This window comes from Agrilus planipennis, unplaced genomic scaffold (assembly GCF_000699045.2).
Source record: "Agrilus planipennis isolate EAB-ADULT unplaced genomic scaffold, Apla_2.0 scaffold140, whole genome shotgun sequence".
NCBI classification, from domain to species: Eukaryota; Metazoa; Arthropoda; class Insecta; order Coleoptera; family Buprestidae; genus Agrilus; species Agrilus planipennis.
This window is the reverse complement of record NW_020438943.1, coordinates 812,835-826,473: the sequence shown is the minus strand read 5'-3', so window position 1 is coordinate 826,473 and position 13,639 is coordinate 812,835. Positions and strand designations below refer to the sequence as shown.

General features: G+C 35.0%; 1 protein-coding gene and 1 long non-coding RNA gene across 4 annotated transcripts in view; one reads left to right on the top strand and one right to left on the bottom strand.

The window, feature by feature from the left end:
* LOC112904494 overlaps nucleotides 1-13,639 on the bottom strand; it is a 16,956-nt gene that overhangs the window by 2,104 nt on the left and 1,213 nt on the right. The gene's annotated exons all lie outside the window — the stretch shown is intronic.
* The window catches only part of LOC108739234 (zinc finger protein 1), a 369,964-nt gene continuing 358,368 nt past the window's right edge, over nucleotides 2,044-13,639 (top strand). For all 3 annotated transcript variants that reach the window (XM_018473042.2, XM_018473041.1, XM_018473040.1), the window contains exon 1: nucleotides 2,044-2,619. In XM_018473042.2, the coding sequence (XP_018328544.1) occupies nucleotides 2,550-2,619 (70 nt within the window). In that variant the 5' untranslated portion in view covers nucleotides 2,044-2,549. The remainder of the gene's footprint in view (nucleotides 2,620-13,639) is intronic.

Sequence of the window (13,639 nt, the reverse complement as noted above, 5' to 3'; positions counted from 1 at the left end):
ATTTTGAGGCATTGTAGTTTTGGTTCAGAATATTTTTTCTGAAAAAGATAGAAAAACAATTCTTAAATTGGTATAAATTGTTATTATGTTTTAATTTACCCTCGATATTATAACCTTTTTTTCAGGGTGGCGATCAAAAAATATATAACTAATAATAAATAATACTGCTGAGTATTGTGTGAATTAACATGAACTGAAGACAAATGTGAGCATTAAAACTTCGAAAGGTGTGATGATAGTTAAATAAACCTTCATACAAAAAAACATTAGTTATATATTTTTTGACCGCCGCCCTAAGAAAAAAAGTAAAATAGATTATGACTTAATTAATAAGCAACAATTAACGACAGAGATATTTGTATAAAATCTATAAGTGTATTTATTTGTTGCTTACTTATCTGAAGTTCATGTTAAAATTTGTATCATAAAAAATACTAGGTACTCAGTAAAACAAAAAAGCTCTCTTACAAACAAATTAATACAATAATAGCAACATTTTACAGCAATGGAGAAATATTCGACTTAAATAATATGTATACGACTTATTAATCCTAACAAGCAAAAATTATCCAGCTATCAAACTCACCAGAAATTAATAATCCAAAATACAGTTGATAATAATCTAGAGTTAAAAACCACACCCGTCTAACAAAAATGAACGCACAGAACTAAACATCTATCATTAATTTCTTAATAAAATTTCGTATTTCTTTGTCGAGCAAACAAATATTCACACGAATACACTAATAAACACAATATGGGCAAAATAACCTTCCCGCGACCCTCAAACCTAGATAATCGTGTTATTATCGAGAGCTTTCTGTTCAACAGTTACTTCGTGAAATCGAATGAAATACAAAAAAAAAATCAGATAAATTCTGCCTGATTTTTCATAACATAATTCTGAAGACGTAAGCCGTAATAACCAAATTTCGAATAAGTATGCCAGAATAAATAATTAAACCAACTACCTACAACTAATGAGATAATCTTTGTCTAATTTTAAGTTAATTGTACCGAAAAATGAAATTGTAATAAAACGCAATTGCCATTCAAAAGAAGACTTACCCAGTACCAATTAAAAAATAAATTCCTAGCACCTCACCTCGACGTCCGATGCGTTCTAGTTATAGATGGTTCGAAGCCCAATGCATGAGGGAAGTTTTTGATAAAAGCCCCATTGACTTATGACATTCCCGGCCTGCTCTAGCGCCAACCGAATTCGCGTAATTTACCCTACTTTTCGTTTTAGCGTTTTTCTGAGTCGACAGTATGGCTCATATTTTCTGATTAAATTGTCCGATTTCTATGCGAGTGTTATCAAAATTTTCTAGAGACACTGTGCATCACGTCGAGATCAAAAGCGCCGCTTTACGANTACCTGCATTAAGTGTCTGTCATGTAAAAACCTTTGTGATTATGATTCTCTGTTACCTGCATTAAGTGTCTGTCATGTAAAAACCTTTGTGATTATGATTCCCTGTTACCTGCATTAAGTGTCTGTCATGTAGAAACCATTTGTGATTATGATTTTCTGTTACCTGCAGTAAGTGTCTGTCATGTAGAAACCATTTGTGATTATGATTTCCTGTTACCTGCATTAAGTGTCTGTCATGTAAAAAACATTTGTGTTGATGAATGCGTGGGGCCTGTATTGAATGTATATGCCAGGTAAAATTCAGCATGAAGCATTAACATTAAACATCCTTATGGCTTTTTACAAGTGAGATAGAAAAATAAATTTATTTCATGGCTTTGAATGGTTTTCAACACATTTGGGGTAAATGAGCAATCATTCCTGTTTTTAAAAGATTTAGATGATTAGGATCACAAAATGAAAAGCGAAATAAAAATTAACACCCAAAAACGGGTTTCCTGCTATCTGTAACTTTAGAATATCAACTTTTTATTCAATAAAAACGTTCAGCCAAGTTTTTATGGCTGCTATATTTGCAGCGCGTATCTGGCAACCACGCGTTCATTCGCCCCCACTTTTGAAATTGCTTCCCGCTCCAGCGTGTCCGCATGGCATCCATACAGCAGTACGCCTAGCTTTTTAACGACCTATCTACGCGCTCACAAAATGTCCGTGACAAACAGCTGTTCGCCCATTGACAGGCAGTGTCTTTGGTGAACGACCTTGAAGGTTTACCTGTCCGCGTAAACATACCGGTATGATAACATGATGAGTGTTTTACAGGTAGGTGTAAACCTGTAAGGTGTGCGACCAATGAGAGCGTGCGTTATACGGCCAATGGCGAGCACCGGGTAATGTTTACTGCCGCGGGCGCTGAGACCCGAGAGGTGTATTGCATGAGTCGGCCGCCGAGTAGGGGTGGTGTGGATGTTTGTTGCGTGCGGGAGCTGTCGCGCTACGTGTTTTTTTTGTTATGTTCCCCGGTAAATTACCTGCTTTTTTACACAGAGAGTGCGGTCGGTAACTTTTGTGTGACCGGTTTTTATTTTTTTTTCCTTGTAACAGTTGTTTTTGTGAACTGTGAGGTCTAGGACTACATGGGATTCAAAAAGAAATACACAAAACCGTCACCATGGCGTCAACATCAAATGCTGGAGGACCTAGAGGACGTAGGAAACAAGCGAAACCGCAACGGAAACAAGGTAAGCGATAAAAAGGTGTAAACATTCTATATACCAACTTTTTTTTAATTAAATAAAATTACCCGTTGGCATGTTTTTTTTAAGTAGCTACCATTTAGCAAAAAAAAAGTATTTTATTTTGAAAATCGCAAAAATTGAGTCGTTTTTGAAGTACCTAAACAGATGAATGACCCGCCATATTTCGGATTGTGGTGGGGATGAATGTGTAGGGTAGACTGTGAATGAACTCGTTTGTTTTATTTTTTAAACGGTTGTCGGTGACGTCTTTGAAATGTTAAAATAACATGCGGAGTCCTACCCACATTGGGCCAAAACACTAATTTTGTTAGCCTAGTATTTTTGCCACGAAATTGGGTCAAAACGATCTTGCAGCGCGCACATGTTTTGACACGTGGTTGCAGAGAATACAGTTGTCATTTTTTATTTGTTTTTTTTTAGAACTAAGCACAATGTTTGTCTTTTTTGTTTTCAAAATGATTTAACATTTCTGAAAGGTTTTGTTTTTCCCTAGAACATTTTATTTTACTCTAATTTTTCGATTTGTGGTTGAAGAAAATGGAGCAGATTATAATAAAATGTAGTATCGAATCTATGTAGGGTAAATTTATTAAATTTCGACCTTTTCGTCTATCTAATTGATGTTGAAGGTCACAATAGACCGTAAACAAATCAAAAAATCACTCATCATTCAACCGAAATTTAAAAATCCCTCCCATTAGAGAATCATAATGGCCGACAACAGCAACAATCAAAAGCATGATGGCCGACATCAGCAACAATTAAAAAACAATGATGACCGACAACATCAACAATTGAAAAAGTATAATGGCCGACATGTGCAACAATACCACAACAATGGACGAATAAAAATGGCCGATCATTAAAAATACTTAAAGATAAACGTGTACACATCCTTCATTAAATAAGTACAATTATTTGGCTTGAAATTAAAAAGAAAACGGATTTAGAATGGTTGCAGGGAGCATAGTTGTCACTTCTTATTTGTTTCTTTTAGAATTAGGTACAATGTTTGTCGCTTTTTTTTTAAATGATTTAACATTGCTGAAATGTGTTATGTTGTTCCCTAGAACATTTTATTTTACTATAATTTTTCAATTTATGTTTGAAAAGAATGGAGCCTATATAATAAAATGTAGTATCAAATCTATGTAGGGTAAGTTTATTAAATTTCCAACTTCTTTTTGTCTATCTAATTGATGTTGAAGGTCACAATAGACCGTAAGCAAATCAAAAAATCATTCATCATTCAACCGAAATTTAAAAATCCCTCCCATTAGAGAATCATAATGGCCGACAACAGCAACAATTGAAAGCATGATGGCCGACATCAACAACAATTAAAAAAGAATGATGGCCGACATCAGCAACAATTGAAAAAGTACAATGGCCGACATTTCATGATGTGTTCACTTCTTTTTTGTTTTTATTAAAATTTCGGAATTGTCGAAATATTTCCATTATTGGTGGAAATATAAACTAATTTTGGCGTAAAATGTTAGACATAATCTTTATAAAATTAAGTTCCACGTATCGCTTAATTGGGATATAATAATCAACATCACTGTTCTTTATTGTGTGTCGTAAGTCATGAGTGACTAAACTAAAGAAAGATACGTTAGAAACGAATGGTTTCTTATCTGCATTCCACACAAATCACTGTCTTTTGGAGCAGATAACGCTTCGATAACGAAAGCTAAATCAGAAAGAAAAAAGAACTGAGGAGAACTCAAGAGTTACGGCGTTTGTCGATTGATTTAAGTAGGGATATGTGGGGATAAATGTTTTTTATACTAGTTGTGGTAGCGGTGATGAGGGACGCCCACAGGTCACAGGTTATCGTCATTTATAGTTTAGTTCAGAAAGGCATTGACGTCAAATTGCGGTGATCAACGCCAATTAATTAATTAAGATACCTCGCTTACAATATTAATATCTAGGCATTTACTTCATTTAATTTTTTCTTTATAATTCTATTTACACTAACTCTTACAAATCATGAAATCAAAATTTTTGTTTCATATTAGTTTGAGCGCGTTTGTAATAAATTTGTGGTAAACAGTAACTTTTGATATCGTTATCGAAAGTGAATACTAGAAAGTAAGGTCAACTGTAAATAGACGTCGCATATTATTACTAACTGGTACTAAATATTTTTGTTGATAAATCTCCACACAAATCGAATGTGTTTTGCGATGTATTTTTTCATGACACACTTTTGAGGACGTAAAGTCGCGAAAAAATGAAGTCATTTTCTCCATATTTTTGATGTTTGATGGCATAATACATTTTTTCTTAAGCTTTTGACTTTTAATTTAATTTTATCTCTTGTTTATGTAAGTTTACTGAAGATAGCGTTTCTAGATGAAAATATTTGTACGTGTAGATACATTTAACAAATTAATTTATCATTATTGTCGAACTGTGTGTTCAGTATTGTGACATACGCACACATGCGTGTCTTGTTCGGTTCTAAAGGTATCAGTCAAAGTCCACAATCATTATTTTTCCAATAATAAATTGCCTGTTTACGCTCGAATGTGGCATGTAGTTTATTTCCTGGATATTAAAAAGGTTAAATGTCATTTTAGATAGCACGATTTAAACGAACCTTGTAGGTTTTGTGAACCGCATTTAGATATTCACTACATAATTGTTCCTCTAATTGATTAGAATACCTGAATGCTTTCTTCATTGTTAGTTTTAATCCAATTTCAATAATTTCTGAATCAATCATAATAAAACAGTTACCCTAATATTCATTAAACACAAATTTAAACCTTAAAAAATCCTTAAAATAAAGAATTTACCCTGTTACGTGACAGGCAATTATGGGCGCAATAGTATGCGGTCTACCTCTGACTTATAATCTACCTGTACCTTCGTTTATTTATACGTACTACCTGCAACTTAATAAAAAGAATAATGCANTTTTTGTCTCCTTCGTCGTAGAAAAGAGGGTTAGTGGTTGTTGTACACAGTATAACAGCGGCAGCAGTTACAGTGATGGGGTCGTTTATTCGGCTACGTCTGCAAGTTACGGTGGTTACGTAGGGGGTGACCACCCGCCTTTACGTCGCGACGCTTCGTGTTGGCTCGCACCCCGACGCCCGAGGGGAGAGAACAATCGTCATCATCGAATGCTATTATCGACATCGTTTTCGTAAAAGGCAGCGAAAACAAGTAGTCCGAGAAACGTTTTCTTTCTTTGTTTTATTAAAAAAATATATTGTATCGATGTGTTTTTTAAACAAAAAATATTATTGGAAACAACGCTTTTACCTTAAAAATTTACCCTATGTAATGAAACATTCTCTATTAAGGAAATGGTAATCATATTTTACTTGGCTTTCTCGATTTCCGTATAAAATCATATAAATATGACAATTCACTCCTTATAACGAAATGATCTACTATATTGTGTTTGCACACTCTCTATTAGATGCCGCAGTTTGGTGCATTATGTAGTATAATAATTTTAAGTGTTTTATTACACGATGTTTAGAAAAAATATTTTTAGAAAATAATATGTTATGATCAATATATTCTAAAATTTTGACTGTAATTTTTAAGGATTTTCTTAATTTGTTGAAAAAAATGTATAAATTTTTAGACAATAATACAACTGATTTAGAGAATATAATTTTAAATTAGGAATTTTGTTCTTTTTACTAAGTAATCGCTAATATATTAACCAAACACTTAAGTGAATGAATCTAAATGTATTTGCATTATAAAATATTGTTTTTATTGCTATTTTTCATATGGTAACTTATAACAATTTGTACGATTTTAAATGCAAAATAAATAGGTTTTATTCATTGTATATAAGTACATATAAAAAATATGCACCTACAATTCTTGTAATTTATTGTATTCATATTCTAATTACTAAACAATAAAATTTCATACCATCAATTTACGTCTGTTTCTCATTCCGTTCAAATAGTCGAATTGTACCTACTCATATATTGCATATGTGGCATACCTTATTGCTTAGGCTAAAGAGAATAACAAACAAAACGAGCTATTTTTACGGGTAAATCGAGTCGGATATCCCACCGGTACACGTTTCAAGAATTTTTACGAAAATAAACCGACGCACGAAAGTCTGATACAAACGGTGTGCTGAAAGTTTAATTTTGATTAGTTTACCTTCAACCGGCACCACCTAGGGTTTTAAAGTATATTTCGATTAATGGATAAAATCCAGATCAAGTTTCCATTTGATTGAAAACAGATAACCGTGTATAAGAACAGATTTTGGTTTACGAACTAGGTTTATCGTTTCAATATCAAGAATTCATTTGGCGCAAAAATTAAATTGTTTTATAAATGAAATAAAAATTACATTTTCTATAATACGGCATTAAATTCCCTAGGTCTAGGGAATATATCTAATAGGAGTCATTTTACAAAGCTTCAGGGGTTAACCTATTAGTAGTAATCGACAGTCCTAAAATGCATGTGAAATGTAATGTTTGATGTTTGTTAGTTTTTATCTTTTAAAATACCTTCATCATTATAACGTCGTAAGTCCTAAGACTGGTTGGACACACACCTCCACTCCTATCCTGAGCTAACCTTTACATTTCCCTAAAACTATCCACATCCTTAATTATTTGCGAACAGTAATCTAATCTAGATCTACCTCTACTCCTCTTAATTCCTGATGTTTCTTCTTTTAATATGTTTCTAACTAGTCCTTCACGTTTGAGAAGGTGTCCTACCAACCTATCTCGCGTATTTGTTATTGAATTCTGTAGTCCTCTGTTCTCCTATTTTTTCTAAAACCTCTTAATTTCTAACCNCTGTACCTTCGTTTATTTATACGTACTACCTGCAACTTAATAAAAAGAATAATGCAGAGAAGAGAGCATCTATTTTTAATATTCACCGCAAATAATCTGGAAAAGAAAGTTTTACCCTGTTACGTGACAGGCAATTTTATAAGTGCAGTGATGTGTGGACTACCTCTGCCGTGTGATCTACCTGCACCTACCCACACTGGTAAGCCGCCCACCTGCACGTTAATAAAGAATACAACATTGGCATGTATTTTTGAGAAAAAAGTAAAGATCTTGAAGGACATGACTGCAACAACACTCCGATTACCGCATGTGAAGCATTTGTTTACTGGTATTTTGTAATTTTCGGAGTGTAAATAAGAAACATAATTAAATATTTCTCTGAAGTATCATTTATGACTTTCTAAAGGTCTTGAAATTATTCGTTATTCGAAACTATATAAAGATCCAGGGGGTAATAGCCTTCAGGTGTTATGTCGCGTCATGTCTAATTGGAGTCGCATTCTCTCTCATTTTCATTTAGATAATATAAAACGTCGACCAGTAGGGCCATTTCGAGGGCCTAGGCAGTAGAAAATGGTCGTTTAAATTTCACCGGCAATAACGGGCTATAAACTGAACTCTTCTCGTAATTTTCCCCCGTGGAGGTTAACTTCCAGACCGGACAATTGAGTGAGAGGGTTCCCTTGTTACACTATTTTCTTACCTAAAATGTTTATACCCCAAAACAGTCGACGCTAGTGGAAATAACGTCGGTACAACACTTCGTTAGATTTATTTCTCAATTCTTATAGATAAATATCTCAAATATATAGTGAAATTGATTTATTATTTATCGCATAGTTTCAGCCCAGTATTAAGACGATTGATACAATTTTAACAGTCATTATTTATTTATTATTTGACGAAACTATTCTACCCTTTACTAATCGTATTATTGACGTTTTTCACGTTAATATTGTAAACAAGTCGTGGTCGAAGTTCCGTTGATTCGTTATCCTAGCTAAAGTGCAGGGACATGGGCGCGACAGTGACGTTACATCGGCGCCGCGACGGCGATCATAAACTGAAACGACAACTGTTAACTCCGCCATCCATCGCGAAAATTGAGATCGCATTATCGTACTTAGGATTAAGACAGGCTGTCGTGATGTAAATTTAAGGAGATTTCGAAGGTGCTCGCAAACCGCATGTTCTTGTGTTGATTTCATCTGTAGCTTTTGTAATGTTTTGCTTAAATTATTGGTTAAAACAATTGGATTTATTATAAACAAGTAGAAATAGTTTGACCCGAGTAAAACCTAGTAACAAATAAAATAATTACTTTATACCTGTCTTAAGGGCTGTATTGTTTGATGGTAAAGTTTCTACTGCTTTTAATAATAGCTTATTAGTAAATTAAGGCCTGTATCTACCGTTTAACGACGCCGAAAGGTGTTTTGCTCGGTTTATAAGACGCGTCTCGGCGCATAGCGCCGCGTTGCTTTCATCCCTCGCTCAGCTGTCGAATACTAACAGACTGACTGTCTTTTCAAAGCCTCTCTCTTGTTATTTCAGCTTTCATTACTCTTGACAATTTTGCGAAACCGCTCAAGAAAGCATAAACAACTTCTACTGAAATAGAAGATGCATATAATACTACATGTAACGTAGACGTTATAATTACAAATAAACAATATATAGTTAGTGCATCTGCATCAGGGTGTATTTTGCACTAAACAAGGAAACATTCGCTACTATAATTGTAAAAGAGCAGTGAAGAAGGTAAAATAAATTAGTGTTCACAAATAATCAGGGTTGTTACTCGCACTAGGGAGGAGTGAATGTGCTTCTCAATAAGGAAAGGGGAGAGAGAGAATGGTAGGAGACGTTCTAAAACATCAAGGACTAGTTACAGATATAATTTAAGCAGAAATAAAAGTTAAAAAGAGCAGAGGAAGATGTAGAATAGATTAATGTTAACAAATAATCAGGGTTGTCACTCAGATTAGGGAGGAGTGAAGGTGCTTCTCAATAAGGAAAGGGGAGAGAGAGAGAGAATGGTAGGAGACGTTCTAAAACATCAAGGTTTAGTTACAGATATGATTTAAGCAGAAGTAAGAGTACAGAAGAGCAGAGGGAGATGTAGATTAGATTTTTGACATAATTAGGGATGTGTCTCAGAATAGGGAAGAGTGAAAGTGTGCGTCCGGTCAGTCTCAAGGCTGATGACTTTGTGATGATTATGTTCCACTTTTGCTCTGTATCCCACTAAAACTTGGAAATATTTTCGAAAACAAACAGCAGCCATGTAACCGATTCTCATTTGTTACTAGTACCACCCTGTTATTAATCTATTTTAGTTGTAAAGTACAGTCTACCGTTTCTGGCCTTTTTTCTCTATCTTCCACCTTGCCCTATTGAACAATTTTCTTCTGTCAGCAGTTCTGAATTGTCTTGTGTCAGCGAAACGGGCTACAACTGCCGCCGCTACAACCCCCATCATCGTTATACCTTTACAAAGTCGACGGGCTTTTATAATCGTTGTTCACCTATTCTGTTCTTAAAACATACGTAAGTATGCAAGTATTTGAATGTGTGTACTTTATCTCGTTTGCTGTAAACGAGACACCATTCAAAAGGATCACGTAGGTGGTGGCTTACCCCATGTCCTTGTTTCAAACAACCGAAAGATCAAAGGCGTCACCTATTTCATTCATATGTAATAGGTGCATTACGTACTTTTCACATGAATCCTGGATATCGAATCCTTTAGTTAATTTCATGCTTTGATTGGGCGTTTTAACAGTCAGATAATTCCAAAAGCGTACAAATTAAGATTACAAACATGTACAGAAATTAATAAACAGAGCTTGTTCAATGTTCAATATGCACCGATTTTCCTTAAACATAAGGTAAGTCAATTGATCTGCTTATTATGCAGTAGAATCCGCTTATAATGACACCGAAGGGAAATGACAAACACGTCATACAAAGCATAGTCTTAGAAAACAAATAACTTTCGATTTTGGTTAGTTATTTAGTTTAATAGAGAGAAAAACTACAAGTTGTATATGTTTATCAACAAAAAAAGATAAAGGACGATGAATTTTAATATCAATATACATAAGAAGGGTCAGAAAAATGAGCAAAAATGTTATTATTAATCATTCGGGTCGCTATAGCCAGATACGTTTTCTTGAGAATCAGCCAATAAACGATATGCCATTTTAAACGGAGTTATTACATCCAAACTTTCCTATAGACATTAATATGAAAACTAAACTTAACATTGCAATTACTTCATGTTAAGCGGTTGGTCAATATAGGCGGAATCATAACAAGCGAATTCCACTGTACAGAGCTTGTTCAATGGTCAATACGGACCGATTTTCCTTAAACATGAGGTAAGTCAATTTATCTGCTTATTATGTACTGATTATTTTCAATAATCTTCTAAATTTTTCTCAGTTTGCTTGCAATGTTAACCCTAAACTATAAGTTGACTTCGCATTGTATGTATCGATAATAACGATCGCCGATCGGTTTTTGCGTTCACAAATACATTGAATCACACATACATACATAGCGTATGTGTGCACGGTTCAGCTGTTCCCGTTTGCAAAATGCATGGGGTGGATTATGGCAGCTCAAAAGAAGCAGTTGTGCGGGTTTATGCCTGTGTTAAATTTGATTGTTAACTCACCTTTGTTATGGTAATGGCGGATTATTCACACGCGTCCGAATACTTCTGTCCTGAAATAAAGTGTTTTTATATGCAGATTCAGGTAATTCAATATCATATTTGTGCGTGCTCGGACAATAATCGATTTCCACGTTGATGCAACTATTCCTATGATACTCCCTCACATATATATGTAGTACACGACGTCATAAAAATCTTCACCAATACATTTTGTTTTATAAAACTGAACGAGGAACGCAATTTCGAACTTGTTGGTGCTCATTAGCACACCATACTGGTTCAGGTTTATCTGGTGTTCGGTTCCTGGTTGTATACGAGACAGATGTTTTTTTAATAAGGTCCCTGCGCTTTCGCAGCCCATGAGATTTTGAAGTACCTCTACGTATACCGTTACTAACTCCAAAAGTACAGGGTTGTTCGGAAAGTCATTTCGTTTTTTTTTGTGGAAACGAAAGACAGTTTTCGTATAATAAACAAATACTTTATTAAATTATATATTGACCGTTCTGGTCCAACACCTTTTACCATCTTTCTGCTAGTAGCATAATTCCACGCTCATAAAATTTTTGGTCTTTGCTTGCAAAAAACTGATCGAGGAGGTTTTTGACCTCCTCATTTGAGGTGAAGGTTTTACCGTCTAAAAAATTTTGGAGTGACCGGAACAAATAATAATCNATCCTTAATTATTTGCGAACAGTAATCTAATCTAGATCTACCTCTACTCCTCTTAATTCCTGATGTTTCTTCTTTTAATATGTTTCTAACTAGTCCTTCACGTTTGAGAAGGTGTCCTACCAACCTATCTCGCGTATTTGTTATTGAATTCTGTAGTCCTCTGTTCTCCTATTTTTTCTAAAACCTCTTAATTTCTAACCTTCTCTATCCACGGTATCCTCATCATTACATTTCGAATGCTTCTAACATTTTCTTTTCAGCCGCACCCACCCTCAATGTTTAGAAGATGGTACGTAAAAGTAGAACATCCCAGATCCTTAACTATTTGCGAACGGTAATCTAATCTAGGTCTACATCTACTCCTCTTAACGCCTGTGTCTGCATCTAATATGTTTCTGACTAGACCTTTATGCCTGAGAAGGTGTTTTATCAACCTATCTCGCCTATTTTTTATTGACTTCTATGGACTCCTCTGTTCTCTTATTCTTTCTAATACCCTTTTAGGGCTTAATTACATCAAAACGTGAATCTTTATTGAATTTTTTTTCATTTCTAATTTGATTTAACTCTATGTCCAACTGCTGAAGATGGTAAACGTCAATTACCTACGTTTTTGTTTTCTTTGTAATATTTCTCTTTCAAAATTGCACCACTCGCCAGTGGCCACGAACTTGTTGGCGTTTTTGTAGCAGGTACATTCATTGAAAGGATATTTTGAGCGCGGTGGCACAAGGATAGATGCCTCGGAGTTGTTGCGGTGTGGGGGTGTTGACGAACGAACAATTACCCCTTGGTCGGCAGGTGGGCAGAAAGGAGTTCGACTAACGCGACGTGTTGTATATATATATGTATGTATGGAAGGTATTGCCGAAGGGGGGCGAGCGAGGGAGGAAACGGAAAAGCGGAAAAGAGCTTTCTGGCTCGGTGGTGGCTGGCTTTTCCTCCGCTGGTTCGTGATCGATGACACAGACAAATGGTGACCGTAAATCCGAGGTCTTTACCTTTGTTGGCGGACCCCAACCAGGATCTCGTTTTAGGCGTTGAACAGCCAACAGCCTGCCTTGACGCTCGCTATTTTCGAGTAAATATTAACAAAGGACTCAACAAGAACCGCTCTATATGTATACACTTGTACAATACAATGCAATACGACCGAACATAAAAATTATTAGTTGATGATCAAAATTAAACTGAAGCGACTATAGAAGAGTAGAAAATTTATTTTTTGTCTCCTTCGTCGTAGAAAAGAGGGTTAGTGGTTGTTGTACACAGTATAACAGCGGCAGCAGTTACAGTGATGGGGTCGTTTATTCGGCTACGTCTGCAAGTTACGGTGGTTACGTAGGGGGTGACCACCCGCCTTTACGTCGCGACGCTTCGTGTTGGCTCGCACCCCGACGCCCGAGGGGAGAGAACAATCGTCATCATCGAATGCTATTATCGACATCGTTTTCGTAAAAGGCAGCGAAAACAAGTAGTCCGAGAAACGTTTTCTTTCTTTGTTTTATTAAAAAAATATATTGTATCGATGTGTTTTTTAAACAAAAAATATTATTGGAAACAACGCTTTTACCTTAAAAATTTACCCTATGTAATGAAACATTCTCTATTAAGGAAATGGTAATCATATTTTACTTGGCTTTCTCGATTTCCGTATAAAATCATATAAATATGACAATTCACTCCTTATAACGAAATGATCTACTATATTGTGTTTGCACACTCTCTATTAGATGCCGCAGTTTGGTGCATTATGTAGTATAATAATTTTAAGTGTTTTATTACACGATGTTTAGAAAAAATATTTTTAGAAAATAATATGTTATGATCAATA